The following is a 22411-nucleotide window of genomic DNA, read 5'->3' as shown; positions in this document are numbered from 1 at the left end:
AAAAATGAGTTCATATTAACTTTTTTTACAGTAGTTAGTAAGCGGTGGTACACATTAAATGAAAGTGAGGACATAGACTTGGAAAAAGGTGACCATACAGCTACTTCATGAAAAATTCAAGTTACACTTCAAAAATATATATATCAAACAGATTGTTAGGAAACAGATATTGCTGCACATGAACACTTTGAATTATATGGTTACTTGTATCGTCAATCTAGAATGGTGCACATTATTTACACACTAAGCCATTTTTGCTACATTTATTTGTGAGCAAGAGAAAGCTAGCGGGTAATACACTGACATTTAGGATAAGAACAATTCTTAATATCACTTTCTTAAGAGAAAACTGATGGCAAATTAGCTGTGCTTGTTAGACTGACATGACATTGGCATTAACACTGGTGTACTCTTGCTGTTGCATATGGACAGCTTACAGGTGAGAATTTCTACATCATTAACATCATTATGGGTTTCCAGCACCATGATGCTAGATATGCCACGTGATCTTTGTAATCTGGATATACTGATGACAAAGCATCTATGAGAAATGGCAGACCTTTCTGAGAAAGTAGGAAATACCAGGGACAAAGTATGCTCGAGATGAAGTGAGGAGAGAATCACTTCTAGGTGACAAAAGACCAGGGCTCCCTTAAGAGTTGAAATGAAAAGAACTTTAACAGGCAGGGAGTGAAATGTATTCTGGAGAAGAAAAATTATGTGTAAATTGTATATGTAATAAAATAATAACTATTTCTTCTTAGCTGTGTAAGGCAAGTTTTTATAATTCTGAAAAGTGAGAGAGTATTTTTTTTAACTGATCCCTGCATCAGGTGAAGAAGAATGGGATCAGTGAATTACTCTTTACAGAAGGAAACCATTCAGAGAATTTATGTCACAAATCAACTGTGATAAATATGCCAGCTGCAGTAAGTAAATACTGTTACTGGTTGTTGGAACATTCATAAAACACAATGTTTGCTCTATGTTTTCAAAGGTTGGCCATCAACATGAACAGCAGAATGGTCTGTAGATACAAAGATGATGACAAAAGTTGTATCGTTCAATTGGTGTGCGTTTCATAATATTCAAATAAAGTGAATACAGCAGAAAAAAATGTGACAGGGTATGGCTCCAGAGCCTTAAAAAAATAGATAAAATATAAAATAATCAGTGGCCTGAATAATTAAAAATTTCTTGAAATCAACAAAGAAACATCGTAAGGAAAAACAAAAAACATTGAAAAAAAGGCAAAGATCAAAGCACTTAAAATGTCTCGGGAAAATGAAGAATTTCACTATATTCCAGTGCTCAAGAACAGCAGTAATTTCACCAGGTAGGATATCAAAATCGGAATGCTGTTTACCACCTAAGATGTGTGTGGTGTTGGGGATGAAACTGAATCACTTGAAAAATATGACACAAGAAAAACAGAATTGTAGCAAGACAAAATATATATAATGAGGGCAACTGACAAAAATTGAAAGTCACATGTGTTTTGTTGTGAAGCGTACAAGGCTATATATGATAAAATAATATAGAAAAGGAATGCTTCTCAAAGAACATAGCAGATGCTTCAAGAGCTTTAGAATTTCAAAAATGATAAAACTAGAGACAAGACTACAAAGAGAAGAGCTCTATAGAATATAGCATTTGAATCATATAGTCTCTAGTCAGAAACGTTATCAGATACTATTCTCATACCCAAGATACAGTCCATTTCACCAGACAAATTAAAAAAAATTCTCTGGTATAGGATTCAATCTTAGTGATGAGAAGACTATGGAAATTCTAATTGCTAAGCTCATAAAAGAAGAAGGATGATTGAAGAGTAATAACCAAGCAGATAGCATTGCCTCTGACGTTCATTTTAACAAAAATAAAAGGAGAATTTAATGTGTAACAAATTTGGTGGACATGGAGGTATTTGCAAGAAGTCTAAGGAGAAAGAACACTGTTCTATATACAAAAAAATAATCACAGAAAAGGGGAGTGCTACTTTAAAAACAAAAGTACAATTCAAGAACCAAAAACAAGGCCTTTCAAGCAGGAATCTCACTAGGAAAAAAAAAAAGACACCAATGAAAATCCAGCCACTGAAGAAAACAAGAAAGAAGATATCACTGAACAGAACATGAAAGCACATACTTCATGTAACTGCAACACAAGAAGTTTTCAGAAGAAGCTGATGAGAAAGAAAAAATGGTCATCGTTGTTGGCAGTGTATGTACAGAACATTTGCATAATGAAATAGACAAGTTAAAAAATGTGAAAGACTACGACAGTGTTGTGGAAGTTGCCAAAAAAGGTGGATCTTTGAAGCTAGTGGCAATATGAAACTTTGTTGATTGAAACTGCATTCTCAAGGATGTAGTATATGTTCCTGAACTGAGTAAAAATGTGATGCCTGTGAATGATATCACTGAAAACAGATTGTACAGTTGAGTTTAGTACACAGTTTGTTCAAATTTATACAGATAAAATACTTATTTTTGAAGGACCAAAAGCAAGAAATAGACAGCATGAAGCAACAATTAACAATTAAATCACAGATGCAATCGCTACTGGCAGAAGGAGAAAAACAAGAATGGCATCAGAAGCTAGGGCACCAAGTATAAGTTGCACTTCAAAGCTCAAAAAATGTGTGATGGAATTCCTAATAATTTACACTCAGCGGAAAAATGGTGTGAAGCTTATGTGAGATTTAAACTAACAAGAAAGCAATTTTCTACTGTGAGAGAAAGAGCAACGTGACAACTTGGAATAAAATATACTGATATCTGAAGAGAAAGAGACACTCCAATACTTAATACAGGCTGTACTAGATGATTTCACTCATTTCTATGAAACAGCACCTGGTGTAAAGCAGCCACTGAAATCTGGCACATTGTGTTCAGCAAAGGGTTCCTCCACTGGGTGACCCTCTGCTCTTTGGCACAGTATGGCAGCTGTCCTCATGGACAGATGGTTTGTGATCACGGCCACATAAAATACTGTGCAGAAATTGCAGCAGGCTGGTATACAACATGAACACATTCACAGGTAGCTCTGCCTCTGATGAAACAAAATACGCCTGTGACTTCTCCACGTCATCGGCAATGTGTGCTGCACAAACTCACCATGCCAATGACTGTGTCACATTCCTACCATGTGCACCTGCCACCTCTTCTTCCCACTTCTGAAACCCTCCCACCAGCTCCCGACCACCTTTCTCCCTTCAAGCTCTCCACCCCACACAAGTCAAGCTTCAGGACTGCAGCCCTGGCATAGTTAGCCCCACCTCTCTCTCTCTCTCTCTCTCTATCTCTCTCTTTGTGTGTGTGTGTGTGTGTGTGTGTGTGTGTGTGTGTGTGTGTCACATACGTGGACATTTTTACTCCTAAATTATTTACATTCCACCAGCGCATTTCATTAGCATACTTACCTCTTACAACTATATATTTGCACAAATTGTGAAACACAGGTTGAGTGGAAAGATGTATATACAATTCTGATATCACAAAGGAGATGGATGAATTACCCAAGAACAAGATGGCGAGCTCTTTTGGCTCTTGACTGTTATTGTCACTGAATTAGTTAAAATAAGTTTTAGTTCATTAGAGTGGTTAGTAGAGAGTCATACAATCCCAGCAGTTGAGATCTGGTTGCAGAGCTTGATGTGTTGCAGTCTATCTCACATAGCAGCCTACAAAATGTGTGCATTGATTCATCTCCACTGACAGCTTAATGGTCATTACAGGTCACATGCACAACCCCAGATGTATAATATATGGATCTTATGTTATTAAAGAAAAATTAATTTCAAACTTATGTGATTAATTAAGTTCCCCCTTTTTGTTGATAATAATCTCACTAATGGAAAGATGAGAAATGACAGAAAAATGCATAGTTGGAAACTTTTTTCTGACCTGTATGACAGGAAATGTAATTTCACAGGTTGTTGTTTAATTGTGAAGACGTTTTGTTAAACAGTGGATTTGAACATGAATAAACAGAAGCTGAATCGACATACACAACATGGAGAAGTTAATGGACGTATTTTGAACCTGACTGCCTAGATCATTTAGCACCAAAATTCTGGACTCTAGTGATCTGTATAGAGAATTTCAAAAGTTGAAACCAATGCAAGTGGAACTTGTGTCAGTTTACTTAACCACATAAAAAGAATTTAAAAAAGTTATGTACTGAATATATAAGTAGTGTTTGTTGATTTGTGCAGTTTTACTGTCAGTGATAAAACTGTCATTTCTAGTAAATATACATAAAAGTTTTTTCTATGTTTCTGAAAGGTGGCTGTACCAACATTTCTAGAAAGTTTGTTTACTATATGAATTTATTACATAATTACTTGACAAAATTTCAAATGGCCACCACCAGACCATGACTCATATGCATGAAATAAAGAACAAAAGAGTAACAGTGAAAACACATATCACACTGCAATTCAAGTACTACGAACTAGCTGCACTAAAATTTGTAAGAATATGATAATGTTTCCAAGACAATTATTTGTAATTGAAAGAACCAAAATTTGTTTTCTGTAGAAATCATATTCCAAATACAATACACCCTCCCACCCCCTGTCTCTCTCTCTCTCTCTCTCTCTCTCTCTCTCTCTCTCTCTCATTTTCTCTTTTCTTCTAGCTGTTAACCACACTATTAATTTCATTTTTAAATTATTTTGCTCTTTAATCATCCTTTACTTTCTGTTATGCCCTCCTATCAGCTCTATTCTGAAGCTGTCAGTGGCTACCAACATACTATTTTTGGTTTCCTACTCTCTCTGACACCTTCATTTTCAGCTTTGTCTCCTTGTGCCTCTCTTTAACCCTGGGGGCTGAGTGACTTCCACATCCTTTCCAACAGTCCTTAACCTGTTTTTCTTTTCTCCTTGAGGAACAAAGACACATGTTATGAAAGCTAGATACAGCTTTTTCTAGTAACAAGAGCTCAGAATTTCACCCTCATGAAGGTACATAATAACCAACCATTTTGTCTTCTTATAAGAAACAGGCTTCTCAACTGAATTTTCCATTTGTTTCAGATAAATTAGTAAATTATAGTATTTGTAGAGGGCCATACTATCATGTTAATTGCTGTTTTTCTGAACTACATAGACATGTTCCAACATATCCTGCACTCTCAAAATCCCCCTGGCCTAAATCGCCACTAACCTGTTCCCACAGTGTCACTTTAACTCTTCCCTTCTCTCTTCCATCCACACCACTCCTGCTCCATCCACATCATTATGCACTACCTTCTCCCACCTGTCTTCCTCCCCCCCCACCCCCCTCACTCTCTCTCACTCTCACTCACTCACTCACTCACTCACTCTCTCTCTCTCTCTCTCTCTCTCTCTCTCTCTCTCTCTCTCTCTCTGCGTGTGTTTTGCATCTCTCCTTTCTCTCTCCCACCTTTTTCTCCCTCTTTATCTCTATATTTCTCTTCCTGCACCCTCCCTTCCCCAATAGGCTCAGTATTCCCATCATCTACCTCTTCCTATATCTATTTTTGATTTCTTCATATTGTTCTTTGGCCACAGAGTCATCTGTGCAAAATACCTGCCTCTTCCCCCACCCTTCCCTCTCCTACCGCCATTAGCTCAGGCAATTGCTTTTGACGACCAAGTATCAATAATGAGTCCTGCAGCAGCCAAGTGTGTGTGTGTGTGTGTGTGTGTGTGTGTGTGTGTGTGTGTGTGTGTGTGCGGGGCTTGTGCATGAGCTTTTGCTTGGAAAAAAGAGTTACTGCTTGAAAGCTAGTGTGAATGCTGTTTTCTCCATGTGTTGACCTGCTACAGATGAGTGGCTGCCTTTCCGTTATTTTATGTATTGCCCCATCCAGTAACATCTATTGCGTGTGTTTTCTAGTTTTGAAAAAGGTCTTTGTCTGAAAACTTTATGTTTTAGCAGTCTTCTTCGTTGTGCCTGTCTGCAACTTAACGCCACCTGTATGTGGTAAGTAGCAATCTGCCTGTTCCACATTGTTGGTATTCCATCCACGTCTTTGCACTGTTCAGTTTCACCATAACTTTCAAGATTTCTGTCTACAGGGCTGCACTGTCAAAGGTAAATTGTCCTCCTATCTGGTCATTCCAGCACCATACTGGCTTGTACTACAGCAGTCTTTGGAATTCTGTTAGTGTCTTTTCACTCAATATATACTTTCCATTTTAGCATGTTTTACTGATTTTCTGCATTTATATTGATGATTTCCAGCACCTTCCATTAAACCTTATTTGACAGCCTGCCACAAATCTTAGAAATCTCTTCTCAGCATTGTTCAAAATTTCCTCTTGTATTACTGTTTATTTCCCAGTTCTTGCTGCCACATGTTAACATAGAGAGGGCCATCACCTTGTAGAACTTTCTTTGGGTTCACTTCTGGGTTTTCTTCCTTACTTTCCTGTTAATTGTAACACATATTCTTGGATATTTACTTTTGATCCAGGCAATCTCCAATGTCTCACAGTAAGATATATTACACCAAAATAACTGCAACCCAGTACTATTTCTACAATTTTATCATTTAACCATTTAAACTGCTTCAATTCACAAATGCTATTTCCCTTGGAAACCTATTGGCTTGGTTTCTGTAACAGCTATCACATGATTAAAATTTTTTGCTATATTCTGTGCAAGAAGACACATGTGAGATATGGACAGAATGGAAGAATCAGATTGTCAAACGTAACTGACAGACTTAAATATAACACAAAAATTTCTGCATTTATTGCAGTTTAGGGTTTACATTGGGACCCTCCAGGGTGGATGTACTTAGTATCACTTGCCAGTCACATAGGCATGTGGGATAAGTGGCCAAAAGTTCAAAATAGATTTTACAAGGGCAAATGCTGAAGAACAGAAAGAGACTGAGGTGAAAGCACAATAGAAGAGTGACAGAGGCAAACAGCTTAAAGCTTTCTGCTTTGTATGAGAACTAAAACACAAGACAGCAGGGGCAGCTGGTCTCAATCATTTGTCCTGGAAGAATTCTAAGTACATGAGAGAGAGATTCAGATGCCATCTCTCTAGAGGGGGATATGAGAGGCAGTCACATGGCTTCTTTCCCACACCTCCTGATTGGTTACTGTAAGAATGCTGCGCTAAGCTGAGTCTTACAAGGAAACATCACCAGTTGACCTCATATTTTAAGGGAGAAAAGCACACTGGCAAGATATCGGCCCCAGCAATCTACCATGTGTGAAAATTTAAGCCATAATTCTGAAAGTACACACTTATGGCCTTCTGAATGGTTAGCTTTTATATTTTGTGTATATTTTGTTGGCATTCACTGCACTCTACTGCAGCCACTTTATGTCTGACTGTGAAGTACTGTACAATGCAGTGAGCAGGTGGTGTGAGAAACACTGTTGTAACTTTGGTAATATGCTTTGTTCACTATGTCAAAGTGAGTGGTTTCTATTCTGTAGCTTATACCAGACACTTTTATGTTGCCATTTGCAAATGCAGTGTAAATGAATGAAACAAATGAGTGTGTCAGTAAAGAAGTGAAGCACTCTTTCATTATTAATACCGCTGCTGTGTGTTATTTTCTTTGGATTTTAAAGCTGACAGTATTACAACTAAAATACATTTGACCTACTTTTTGCACAGAATAACATGCTTTCTCGAACAAGGTTCATAACACATTTGGTGAATGTGTCCACCTCACCCACTCTCTTTCCTTGCCTTCAAAACCGTGTGAATAGGACGACTCCAGTTGTCACCTCATGTACTGCATTTCATGCTCTGGCATTAAGCAGCTGCAGTGGAGTGGAGCCAACGAAAAACCACCAGTGTGCTTGAAAGTTTAAAAGCTGTACTTTCATAAAATTATACCTACATAACATCAGAGTTATGGCTCAAATTTCCATGCGGAATAAACTCCTATGGCTGATATCTTGCACTTGTGCATTTTCCTCCTCTGCACATGTGCTTTTTCCTCCTCAAAATATGAGGTCAATCAGTAATGTATCCTTATCGGCATGAGCTGTGTACTGCCCTTGGGCTTTGGTCCATCGACAAAACACCCGCATATTAGCATATGTAGCTGGCTACAACGAAAGGGTACTGGACATGAAGGCCTTGCGAGGTGAAACAAAAATAAAAAGAATTGTATTTTGGAGTCCACAGTACAACTGACAACTGAATTTTTTAGTTTATTCAATGCTTATTGAAGATACCATACAATCAGCTAATAATTACGTGGCCCTCTGCAAATCTAGAGGTATTTAAAATCATATTGTCCACTTTCAAGTTATTTGTCGGAGTATTTTGTGCTCCTGTGCAACATTGTATATGTGCACTCAAAACAAAACTTCATACATTAGGTATACATGCACTTTATGTTCCACTGCTTTTTCCTTTTTCAATCAAATGTTTGAGAGGAGTGAAAACAAGGCACCCTATAAATTACATAAAGGGTTTTTGTCTGAAATGTCACAGCCAAACAAAGTGTGGGAAATGGACAAATGGAGTGAGAAACTAACAGGAAAGAGATTATTTACTTAAAATAATCACCGGAATTTTAAGAAATTAATCAGCGATTTGAGGGAAAATTATGCCCGGAAAAAAGAGAGAGAGAGAGAGAGAGAGAGAGAGAGAGAGAGAGAGAGAGAGAGAGAGAGAGAGAGGGGGGGGGGGGGGTATCACAGCAATTAACAAAAACTTAATTAGTGATCTGAGGGATAATCAAAATATTTCATGAACAGCTGCTGCTAACTAGGCAAATTAAATACCAAAACATTCACTTCTTCCAAATTCCTTTGAATCAAGTACTAAATCAGGACACTTTGAGAACAGAAGACACTAGGGAAACAAATGATTTGTAAAATATCTTGCTTTCTGAACAAAATTTGAAAATAAAAAAGATACTTTCTAAGAGAGAGAGAGAGAGAGAGAGAGAGAGAGAGAGAGAGAGAGAGAGAGAGAGAGAGAGAGAGAAGGGGGGGGGGGGGGGGGGGTTTGTGACGTGAGCTGTCTAAAAGGAAGAAATAAAACAGGTTAAAGAAACATGTGACACACATTTGGATGATGCTCGATATCACATACAACAAATGAGAAGCATCACATGTTTCTCTAATCTATTTCATTTCTTACTTTTGACAAACCATTTCACAAAATATTTGACTGAACTTTTTCGCTTGTATCTGGTTGGTACTGTTCAATGCAAATCTTACATAATGTTGCAAGCTCATTTGGCTATTTTATTTTGTTTTCATTGACCACAAGGTGAATGTCTACTTCCACACCTGTAACATGAGAACAACAGAACCACTATTTCTTGTGATAAAAAGAAATGTTGGTCACAGGCATTTCAATGAAACTGTGCCAGTTCTGTTGTATCCATCTCTCTTTTTAGTATGTTTTCTTTCCAGATTTCAAAAAAATTGTTTTTTCAATTTAAGTCTGACAATCTGAAAATATTCTCTCATTCAATAATTATTCTTCAGTCAGGCATTTATTTGCTGACATTTCAAATGAGGATAATAGTTGCTGTCAGATGTTGTTATTGATGAAAAACAGTGACTACCACTATTGGTAGGACAGCAAAAGAAACCATCAGAAGTGTGTAAATACGGCCAGAGTGCAGTTAGTAACCTAAGCATGGTTTCAAAATATTGCTTACATCATGTCTGAAATGGAAAGTATGCAGTCAATGTGTATTAGCAACTTTGACTTATGGTAGTGAGACACTGCGTTTTAACATCAAAACATTAAAAAATGAATATGTTTAGCAACCAATTTGGTTTGGGAGATACTAGAAGAGACTGCAAAGTAAACAAATAGATCAGGAGACAGACAGGAGCGGAAGGAGTAATAATGACCGTAACAAAAATGTAATGGAGATGAGAATGATACATATCCAGGCAGATGGATGGTAGATGACCAAAGGCAGTTCTTTGTTATGTTCTGAGAAATTTAAAAAACCGAAATGGTGACAGACTGGACAATTTGTACAACACGTTAAAAAATGTGCAGGAGCAGCAAGGGTGTGTACTGCCGACAACTGCAGTAAAATGACAAGTCTGAAGGAGACCTTTATCCAGCAGTAGACATTAAATGGCTTTAATATGATGGTGGTGGTGATTTATTAAACAAAACCACATTCATGGCCTTTTTGTTGCTCTCCCTCAGAAAGTTGCATTTTACCACCAGGCTGGAATATGCTGACCTACATACACACTTCTCGCACGGATGTCTAAGATGTATGGAAAGACATGTTTTATGTAGAAACAGTCTGCACGACACTTTCAAAGTCTTTGGTGAAGATGAATGACACAAACAAATGGTCTATATTGGCAATATACAATATCCTGTTTCAGAGCACACTTTGCAACAACACACTGGGACAAGAAATAATTGTTTTATTTTATGACCAGTTCTGGTATTAAATTTTTTCAAATTTGGTGTTATTTGTTGACAGATTACTTTCCATTTGTTCTTGATCTATGTCTTATTTTATTATTCTCAATGTTATGTTGAGAAAGAAAAATATATGTAACATGTACACTATTTTCTTTAGACAGTTCTGCATTATATGTATTGGCATAATACAGAGTAGGAGAAAACTCCATATTAAAAAAATATAAAGTTCTCCTCAAACAAAAGCCTGGTTTGAACATCAAAGTGTTTTACTAGGAAATGTCCTACACCTTTGCCTTCCTCTGAGACCTTTAAACTGACCTGTTCAACCAGCTCTAAGGGCCTCACAATTTAACATGGATTTCGAACCAAAGTGCAGTGCACATCTTTCACATTATATATATATTAAAAAAAAGGTCATTGTCGGGGTTAAAGAAGTGATACACGATAGATAAAAAATTCTAGGCATTGAACCCCCAGATCTTTGCATTTGTAATGTGACACATACAAATTTTAAACATTACCTTTTGTGTGCAAGTGCTCTACAGACTGAGCCATCCAAGCATAACCCATGACCTGTTCTCACAGCTTTACTTCCACAAGTACTTCGTCACTGACCTTCCACGAAGTTTCAAATCAATGCACATTACACTGCAGAGTGAAACTTCATACTGGAAAATAACCCCCAGGCTGTGGCCAAGCCACATATCTGCAATATCCTTTCTTTCAGGAATGCTAATACCACAATTACAGGAGTTAAGTTTGAAACGTAGTAAATGAGGTACTGGTGGAAGTAAAGCTGTGAGTCTGGGTTAGGGGTAGTGCTTGGATAGCGCAGGCAGTAGGACACTTGCCTGTGAAAGGCAAAGGTCCAAGGTTCGAGTTCCAGTTCTAGCAGACTGTTTTAATCTGCCAATAATTTTCAAATCAGTGCACACTATGCTGCTGCAGAGGAAAAATTTATTTCCAACATACCCATTTGGCTACCAATACCCCTAAATAATTGGAAGGAAAATTACCTACCATTCCAATGTATAGATAACAGAATTTGCTTAAATATAGAATTATTTTCTGTTTTCCAAACAGTGTTAATATAGTGCTAAGCATAACTATTTATTGTTCACTGTCAATAAAGAATGCTCACAGAAAATGCTTCTCACCCCCAGTGGCTATCATTATTTATCTGACAAGAAAGTGAATGACAAAACATAATACTGAATGAAGTAATGAAACACAACTACACAAGTACGTGCAGTGCTGTTTAATGCATACCAAATTTTGGCAAAGCAACAATGAAAAAAGAAGGCGATAATGTGCCAGAGAATAAGTTCAATCTACATGAATCATATGACCATCTCATCATCAAAATACTTTGGCAGTTTCTTTTTTAGTGGTTAACACATCTGCAGTTGGTCTTCCATTCCAATGATGGTGCATGTGAAAGGTAGAATATTTTACACCGACATTCTGCTCAATTTGAACTGATTTAACACTTATTTAACTGCTATGATTAGTGACTGACATTTGATTGCAGTTGACTCTCTCACAAACCCAATATTAATCAACTGCTGCTGTCACATTCATAATTATTTTACTCAAGAACATGGAAAATTATAAATTTTATCATAATTTATTGCACTATAATCTTCAAGTCCCTCACAACCCCACACCAGGAACCTTAGTTTATGTGTCACTGTATGGTCTATCTGATTTCTTACAATGGAGAACTTAACAGATGGGCACTTGCTGCAGAACACTTAAGTAGTACTTAGCATTTGTATAGCCTGAGACACCTAACACTAACCCTTTCTCACATCCCCCAATGTGTTTACAATATCCTCTCACTCTTGCCTTTCACTTTCTATTTATCATTCACTGGCACCTCTGCATTCTTCAAGTCACTATACACTATGCAGTGGAGAGAATATAATGTTTAATTTTTCTCCTTCTTTTAATTACAGAAGGGACAGAATGAATGACTAAGTACACCTCCATAAAAGCCTGGAGTTGGTTGAGCATTTATTCCCTGCAGCTGTTTAAAATTTTATATACCTGTTGTCTTTCAGTACTGTTCTTCCAACATGTTGTTTGAATTTTCTCGTTTCTGTTCCTATCTCTGCCACTGATGTAACATCAGAAATTAGTTTTTATCTGCATGTGCAAACTAATATGCCTTCAAAAAAAAAATTAATTAAAAGTTCAGACGTAATAACATATGTTTATTCCTCCAGGTAAAAATTGTTCAATTTTTACTGTTCTTTATTATGCACATAGCAAACACAGGCATTTTCTGCACTTTGTAGATACAATTATAGTTTCATACCAGTGATGTAAATATCGTATGTACACTTGAGCTTTCTTGGGTTTTCAGCCCAATGATCGTGTCTGACTAGCATGCCGGTGATGTACTTTCACGAAGTACAGTGCCCGGTAGATGTGAACATCTGACTGAAAACGCAGGAAGACTCAAATCATCAACAGTGATAAAGAACATGAGAAATTACTAATTATAAGCACTTAAATTTTATTCTATAAATCTTTGTAACTTTAAATGCACTATTTATGGATTGATTTCTGAGCGGATTAAAAAAGTGTGGTTTTTTCAAGATGAGTGATATAATTTGGAGCATGGTTTATGTGTAGCCTAGCAAGAACATGGGCTGAAGAGAGGAAAGCCTTTTTTTAGGCTAGATGGTTGTAAGAAGTGCTCTGATGAACACCCGGCTGTCGACATGCAGCAAGGGAAGTCATTCAGAATGAAGACACTTCGACTGCAAAATTTTTTGCAGAAAACAGTTGAAGTATTCAAGATAAAGTTCTCAAATTTACTGCCCTCCACAAAAGTTCTCGCACTCAAATTATTCTTGGGACTGACAGCTGGCTGAAACCGAAGTAGAAAGCTCTGTGATATTTAGCAAGCCATGGAACGTATATGAGAAAGACAGATTAGAGGCCGTAGGAAATATTGTCTCTATTGTGGTCAAAGTTGAGTATGACAGTGAAGTTACCTGGTTGTTTATAGCAGGTATAGGTGAAACCAAGTTAATTACTGGATATTTTTACCAGTCACCTGATTCCGCTGTGACAGATCTACAGTAATCAAAGAAAGTCTCTGGTCAATAGCGTATAAAAACCCAGAATATGCTAGGCGGATGTGACTTTCACCTACTGAGTATAGACTGGGATGTATATGGATTCACTGCAGGAGCTACAGATAGATAGTCCCACAAAATAACTTTTGAACACATTTTCTGAAAACTGTCCTGAGCAGCTAGCTCGGCAGCCCACACACAATGGAAATATCTCAGACCCTGCAGCTACAAATATGCCAGACCTTATCAACAATGTCAGTATAAGAATGGGGATTGGTGGTGTGTTGGGGCTTATGGGCGTATGGGGATTGGTGATTGTGATGTCGTTCTAGCAACTATGGTTACAAAAGTTAATAAATCAATCAAGAAGACTAGGAGAGTGTTTCTGCTAGATAGAGCAGATAAGCATTTGTTACTTAGACAGTGAATTGGCATCACTTAGTCTCAGTAAGATGAATTATGGGCAAAGTTTAAGCACATCCTAAATCATGGTCTGGAGAGTTATGTGGCTAATATGTGGATAAAGGATGGAAAAGATTCACCATGGTTTAATAATGAAATCTGGATGATGCTGAGGCAGCATGTTTTGTATTATCGTGAAATATGGGAGACAGTGTCACAGAAATGATACAGGATTTAGCTGGACATCATTAAAAGAAAGTCATTTTTCGCTGCGATGGAATCTTCTCACGAAATTCCAATCGTCAACTTTCTCTTCCGAATGTGAAAACATTTTGTTGACACCGACCTACATAGGGAGAAACTATCACCACAATAAAATAAGGGAAATCAGAGCTCATACGGAAAAATATAAGTGTTCATTCTTTCCGCGCGCTATATGAGACTGGAATAATAGAGAATTGTGAATAAGGTTCGATGAACCCTTTGCCAGGCACTTAAATGTGATTTGCAGAGTATCCATGTAGATGCAGATGTAGATGTTGAGGAAGCAGAGGCTTCACACACTGTTCAAAAGAGAACGCACAAATGACTAACTAAGGTTAGTACAGATTCATGCATCTGTGAAAAGATCTGTGTATGAAGCATACAACTATCACCGTCACAGGCTCCCGTATGGATGACATAGTAATAAGCATCCCGGGCATAGAGAAACATGAATCTCTTGTCCAGCACTAAGTCCTAAGTGACGAAAAAAGTGCACTTGACTCCTGTATATAATATGGGTAAAAGAACAGACTAGCAAAATTAAAGACCAATACAGACCCGCAAAATTAAAGACCAATATCACTAACTTAAGTTTGCTACAGAATCATAGTTGAAACATATTAAACTTCTTTCAAACTGAGAAACTTATGTCCACGAATCATCATGGTTTTAGGAAGCAACACTCATGTGAAACTCAGTTTGCTCTTTTCTCACGTGATATACTGTGAACTGTGGATGAAGGGCAACAGGAAGAGTCCATATATCTAGATTTCCAGAAAGCATTTGACACAGTGCCCCACTACAGGCTGTTAATTAGCGTACAAGCACATGGAATAAGTTCACAGATATGCGAGTGGCTTCAAGCCTTCTTAAGTAATAGAATCCAGTGTCCTTGACAGCGAGTGTTTATCAGAAAAAAGAGTATCATCAGGAGTGCCCCAGATAAGTGCAATAAGACCACTGTCATTCTCCTTATACATAAATGATTTGGCAGAGGGGGTGGGCAGCAATCTGCAGTTCTTTGCTGATGATGCTGTGGTGTATGGTAGGTGTTGATGGTGAGCGACTGTAGGAAGATACAAGGTGACTTAGGCATAATTTCTAACGCAAGTAATATGAAATTGAATGAGCATGTGAGAGCTGTGGTAGGGAAGGCGAATGGCTGACTTTGGTTTATTGGGAGACTTTTAGGAAAGAGTGGTTTACCTGTAAAAGGAACTGCACATATGACAATGGTATGACTTATTTATGAGTAGTGCTCGAGTGTTTGGGATCAGTACCAGGTCGAATTGAATGAAGACATCAAAGTAATTCAGAGGTAGGCTGTTAGATTTGTTACTGGTAAGTTTGAACAACACATAATTGTTATGGAGATGCTTTGGAAACTGAGATGGGAATCCCTGGAGGGAAGATGATGTTCTTTTCTACTGACAAACTTTAGAGAACCAGCAACTGAAGCTGACTGCCAGACGATTCTACTGCTGCCAACATACATAGGACCACAAAGATAAGTTACAAGAAATTAGGGCTCATACGGAGGCATATAAACAGTCATTTGTCCCTCCCTCTAAGTGTGAGTTGAATAGGAAAGGAAATGACTAGAACTGGTACAGGGTACCCTCCACGACACATGTACAGAGACTTGCAGAATATCGATGTAGATGTAGATGTAGATAAATCTGTGACCCATCTTCAGGTTGCCACATTTCACTGATATTTTATTCTGATTATTCTACTATCATCATTATTACCTATTTTTCTATTATTGAGATGTGTGTACTTGCATCAATGGTTTGAAACTATGAAATCAAACAGTGTAGAAACTTTCATACAAAATGCAAGTTAGGTGCCAATACAGCCACCTTATTAAGAGTTTAGACAATTTTCAACACACAGTCAGAGATACTTTCAATGAATGGGCATTTTATAAGGGGCGTTGAATAAGTAATGCAACACTTTTTTTCCCCTGGCCAAATTTGGTTGAAAAAATGTGGAATTTCCTATAGGAAATGGTGGAGTATTCCTGTTTCAGCCCCTGTAGTTTCACGCAGCTCCGATAGGTGACGGTACTATAGGCAGCCTTCAGAAAGGCTGAGGTACGTTGCAGGGAGAGAGTGGCCACTCAGTTTATTTGGTAGAAAACCAGAGCATTGAAGATATTCATAGGTGCTTGCAGAAGGTCTACAGAGACCTGGCAGTGAACAAAAGGACAGCAAGTCATTGTGCTAGGAGTCTGTCATCATCACAACAAGGTCACGCACATCTGTCCTATCTCCCATGTGCCAGCTGACCCCACACAGTTACGAATCCTGCAATGTTGGAATGTGTGGACACACTCATTTAAGTAACTGACAGATCACAATAAAACATCTCACCACAAATCTGGACATTTCTGTTCGTATTGCTGACATACTTGTCCACAAGTTGGGGTACTCAAAGGTATGAGCGAGCCACCTGGGTTCCTCACACCTAACATGAGTTCATAATCAGCAACACAGGGCCATCTGTGCAGAATAGGTTGTGCATTATTACAAGGCTTTTTGTCACAGGTAATGAAACAAGGGTTCATCATTTTGAATTGGAAACAAAACAGCAATCAGTGGAGTGGCACCATACCACTTCTCCTCTGAAGAAATGGTTCAGAGTTGCAACCTCAGCTGATAAAACTCATGGCAACTGTCTTCTGGGACTCTGAAGTGGTTATTCTGTTTTTGACATCCTCCTTCATGGTGCATCAATCAACTAGGGAGTATACTGTGTTACCCTCAGGAAACTGAAGAAACAACAGCAGCATTTTCATTGCCAACAAAAGGCAAATGAACTTCTCCTTCTCCATGACCACACGTGGCCTCCCACAAGTCTGTGCACCTGAGAGGAGCTCACAAAACTTCATTGGACTGTTCTTCCTCATCCATGCCACAGCCTGGGTCTCGCACCTTCCAACTTCCATCTGTTTAACAAGGTAAAGGATCCACTCAGCAGTTGTAGTATGTGGAGGATGGGAAGGTTATTGATGAAGCAAGACATTGGCTCGAATGTCGACCAGTAGAGTGGTACCATAGGGCATACGGACCTCTCCACTATGGTGACATAAGGCTGTTGCCCTGCATAGAGATTACGATGAAAAACAAGGTTTTGTAGCTAAAAGAGTGGGGAATAAATAGTTACTGTAATCCTGAATAAAACCAATCTGCTTTTAGAAGAAAAAAAAGTGCAGCATTATTTGCTGAACTTCCCTTGTATATGTTTTTAGAATATATTTTAATCCGTAGGGCATTCGCCTGCATACAATCACTTTTCAAATGGCTCATGTTTCAGTTGTCAAAATTAGCTACTGTAAATTCTAAATTTTTATGTGACTAGTTTAATCAGTATACATAAACATGCATTTTTACAGCAAGGAGGCGTGAAGCACTTTCAGCTATAGATGCCAGGAAAATGGTTTCCCTTCAGTGTGTCAATAAGTAGTGAATATTATTTTTTGAATCAAAGCCTTTCTGATGGTCCTTCCAATACTGACTTTTGGAAATGTGTATTGTTAGTTTAAACGTTAGTAAGCCAGGAAGAGCTGCAGGGTTTTCATGAGTAACTCATTAATGGAGAAAGAGATTTTATTCTTAATGAGGAGTGCCTTAGTGGTACTACCCGCTTAATCTACAAATATGTGTAGTGTCCATGGATTAACAAATTGCTTGTTAACATAACATGTTAACATTACACTAATTACATTCAAGTATCAATATAAAAGGAAAGCAGCTGTGTGAATGAGATAAAGAAAGTAATGTGCAGCATCTAATGTCAGGTGACAAAAAAATATAGTTTTGTAATGAAATCTGTGTCAGGGAGGTCTCCATGAGATAAAATAACAGAGCCAATTTACATTACATGCTAGGCATAGCATGAAGAAATTAAATAGGTACTCTATTTAGGGTGCCAAATTAGACTAGTACTATTACATTGGTGTGTTGAGATCAAGGTCCTAGACTAATCTGTTTTTAAATTCCTTAAGTACAAAGAAAAGTTAAACATCAACATGCTTTGAAAGGAGACCTATATGTAAATTCTGAGACAAAGATTGAAAGAAAAAAAAAACAACCCACACTCATTCCCTTGAAAGTTATTTGAGACAGAGCACTAACTTCACTTAGCCAAACATGGGAAAAAGAATCGACTGTGGATTACTTTATGGAATCTCCAAGAAATTTTCCTCAGTGATTCATGGAAATCGTGGAAAAAGCTGAACCAGGATGACTGGACAGAGATTTCATATTTGTTCCTAAGTCAAGTGTCTCAATCATTGTACAGAATTGACCTGTGGAGGTTAAAAAAAGTATCAGAACATACTAAGTTTTCCCCATGTGAGTAGAGCAACAGGCCGCACATCTATTCATCTTCAAGATGAAGAGTTAAGGACTACTGAAGCTAAAATCAATCACTAACTACTTGCATTTAGTTATGTATGCTCTACACGAGATAGATGTGAACGCTGATACACTCCCTTAAACCAAAAGTAAATAATATTATTAAGCTGTCTGAAACATGCTACATATGAATAGAGTTACAGTCAAGTAAAGACAAGAATTGGGTGGAAATTATACGTATTTGCTCAACAGTGACAATGCTTAATTTAAGGGGTGAGGGTGGGGGGTGGGGGAGGGGGTGTTATTTTACACTTAAGTACTGGAGTCACAATTTATAAGGCAGGTATGGCAGTAATGCCACATATTTATCTTGAATTGGAGAAGAAAATAAATGGTCATTCATAAACAAAGTGGCAGATGAAGTCTGCAATTGGGATCTCATAACAGCCTACCTTTAACAATACAATAAATTTGTAACGAACTAGTATAGTGGACAATATGCCATACATCAGCAGAAATTTAAATCCACAACCACGCATGTTAATGAAGCACAATTAAATCAAGGTGTATGCTCATAAACAGCTTTTATGCATTAATTCAAAATACTGACAAGCATGTGCTGCTCCTGTTGTGGCCTTCAGAGTGAAGTATGGTTTGAAGCAGTTCTCCACACAAGTACTAGTTTGTCCTGTGTTCTACATATCTGCACAGCTACTGCAACCCTTCACCCATTCGAATGTTGTTCAACAATTTTTATCCATCCCCCCAACCCCACACCACCATTATCAAACTGGCCAGTCCTTGATGCCTCAGAATCAATCAATCAATCCCTTTTTTAGTCTAGTTGTGACATAAGTTTTCTTTATCCCTCATTACATTATTCTCTAGCACCATGTTTCAAATACTTCCATACTTCCATTATCCTCTAGCTCGACCTGCTAATCTTTCATGTTTCACTTCCATACAAGGCTACGCTCTAGACACACATCTCCAGGAAAATACAAAACATATAAATTTAAATTTGCTGTTAACTATTTCTTTTTCAGAAACATTATTATTGCTGATCTGCATTTTATATTCTCTTCATTTCAGACACTATCCGTCATTTTACCACTCAAATAGTAAAACACATCTACCACCGTTAGTATCTCATTTCTTGGCCTAATTTCTCAAGAATATAAATGCTATTTTATAATGCTATCCTATATTAACAGCATTATCACCACCCTCAAATTGTGAACACTTCCACAACACAGTTTGTATGAACCCCCACTAATCTTCAGTATGCTATTTGATTTAGTAGCATTTTCATTTTTCTGCTTCTGCCTGTGCCATCTTCCCATTCATTTTCTGTTCCTATCCCTTGTCCACGTTCTGACTACAGTTTCATCCTTGATTTTCAAATCTTTCCTGACCTTTCCAACATGTGGACTTACTTTCACCCTTTCTTCCACATGATAGCCTTTCCTGATCCACCCCCAAAAAATTGCTTTCCTTACCACCAATTTACAACATTCAACACAAGTTCTGCAATGTCTTAGACACATTCTACAATACGCGAACATAAATTAGGTCTGTGCCAGCATTATGTTCAATCTTTCAGCTTCTCAGAAGCATATCCTTTGATGACTGGATAAAAACACGAGTAACTAACTGAGTGAAGAAAATAAATGTGACTGGTGCAAAATACTTCACATTTAGAAAATGGGAAGTGACACAATGGTAAACCCAATCAGTTTGCAGATTATAAATTGTGCTCTTATTGTGACTGACATAATGCATTGGCACTTAAATTCAGAAGTAAACAAAGTGTGATTTGAACCTCAATAGAGGCTACCTTTTTGTTGGGTTGGAGTAGGGGGCTTTAATGCACATGTTATTAATTTAACATATAGTTCCTTCAGATTTTTGCCCATCTGCAATGATGAGTCTGCCTCGTAATAGACATTAAGAAGAGATCTTTAATATGAGAAACCAAAACCTGATGGTGAACTGCAATAGACTACGCTGAAAAAAAATAAGTGTGTGTTACTAATTTTTGTCAAATACCAGTCACATTGGAGGTCTGTCAAATGAAGTGTAAGAAAACGATACTGTTTGTCCATCTCAATATCAATGTTTATCACAGTAAACATTGTGAGTGGAAAGAAAACAAGGAAGAACTCAAATCAATAGCATATTCACTTGACAGTAATTATTATAAACAAACAATATTTTTGTAGCCATTACAAAGCAAATCATGCAATAGAAATCTGAAGCAGTTATAACAACACCACAACCACAACCACAGCCACCACCATTGGAAGACCAGAAGGAAGAACATAATCACCTTGTCACCACATCCCTATATTACAACTTTCTGAAGAGACCGAAGGAACATTACATATGTGCAAACTCAATTTTTAGCAGCTGCATGCAAAAATTGTATCATGCAGCAAGCCAAGAGAGTGAAGCAGTTATTACCCCACCACCATGAGGGCACAACCACCACCGTCATCTCTCCTTCTCACCCACGGAAGTGTCAAGTGATGCATCCAGGCTCTGGTTCTTACCTATAAGGAACATACAACATATTTTACTACATATGGGTGTCTCCTATAAATCATGAAGAGACATCATTACAGCAGTAGGGGATAAAATAATGATAATGAAATTAAGATAAAATTTTTCTGCCAGAAGGAAGGTAGTTGACTATAAAACCATTAATATTTGCAGCACATAATCACAAATGACTCAGTAATTCAAGTTTCTTTCTCCCTATTTACACAGAAATCTGCTATAAAAAGATGGTTGGATTATAATACAGAGGTCTAGAACAAAGCAAATTAATTTTTTTTTAAACTTCAACAATTCCTACATTCAGTACTGAGTACATGTAACCTCTGCACTAAACAAGGCTTCTAAAAATTAATGAAAACAATTTGTCTTGGTAAGTTCCATAATGACTTCATTTCTGCTAATTTTAGATAAATCCACATCATTGGAGCCAGTAACCCATGCTATCTAGAGTAACTTACTCTACCACTGGTACATTCTCATTCTTTTCTGCCTCCTCTTTCATCTTTACCCAATTATGTCCCAAAGCTCAAGAAGCTCAACCTTTAATGATGAGATAATAGTGTGGTTACGAAGTGATCATCACTGCAACATTAAGTAAAATCAGTCATTGGCTGTAACTTTGTACAATGAGTGCAACGTAATACGAGGTGTAGCACAAAATATATTGATTTAAGACAAGTGGAACTGTCACTGAAAGTGTTATTTTTAAACAAGCAGAATAAGACATGACAATAAAAGCACTGTTACCTTCAAAACCCTGATTATCATGTATTTCTCTGAGTGGTCCCTGATTTTCTTTCCCTTCTAAAACTGCCAATAGGCACTGATGAATGCATATATACTGTTGTTCAGTCTGTACCATCCAGACACGCTCCTTTCGCATCTGCCATACGATACCAAATATGTCAACATGATCCGAGACATTAATCTGCTGTAACAGTCGATCAAGAGCAATGAAGGTACCGGAACGTCCAACACCAGCACTGAAACATCAAACAGTAAAACAAAAATTACAACATGTTAATATATCTGATACACTTTTCCCCACCCAGCTTTCTCCTCCTCACACAAACACACAAAAATATATTGTAATTTTTATATATCTACAATGACAGACAAGAAAAGAGAAGCACAAAGAAGGGTAGGAGGAAACAAAATGGGTTGAGAGGGTATATGATGTTACTGCAGTAATTACAAAGTCAAGTCAAATTTATAAAGAACTTGGCAATATGAGCCCGTGTATCAGTATGACACTGTGTACCTCTAGCCTGGATTCACTCACTGATTTGCTGGGGAAGGGCGTTATATAGGCGCTGTAGACTCTTCCGAGACAATCTGGCCCACAACTGTTGTAACTGGGCCTTGA

The 22411-nt window shown here is 37.6% G+C and overlaps 1 protein-coding gene across 4 annotated transcripts in view; it reads right to left on the bottom strand.

Moving 5' to 3' along the window:
- The window catches only part of LOC126354729 (tyrosine-protein phosphatase 10D), a 341160-nt gene that overhangs the window by 2034 nt on the left and 316715 nt on the right, over positions 1-22411 (bottom strand). For 2 of the 4 annotated variants that reach the window (XM_050004587.1, XM_050004588.1), the window contains exons 28-29: positions 21793-22028; positions 20950-21038 (exon numbers count right to left, since the gene is read on the bottom strand). In XM_050004587.1, the coding sequence (XP_049860544.1) occupies positions 20980-21038; positions 21793-22028 (295 nt within the window). In that variant the 3' untranslated portion in view covers positions 20950-20979. The remainder of the gene's footprint in view (positions 1-20949; positions 21039-21792; positions 22029-22411) is intronic. The other 2 variants (XM_050004589.1, XM_050004590.1) reach the window with 1 other exon arrangement.

The sequence above is a fragment of the Schistocerca gregaria genome, chromosome 3, assembly GCF_023897955.1.
Source record: "Schistocerca gregaria isolate iqSchGreg1 chromosome 3, iqSchGreg1.2, whole genome shotgun sequence".
NCBI lineage: Eukaryota > Metazoa > Arthropoda > Insecta > Orthoptera > Acrididae > Schistocerca > Schistocerca gregaria.
The sequence above is the reverse complement of the archived record's forward strand: the minus strand, read 5'-3'. Positions and strand labels throughout refer to the sequence as shown.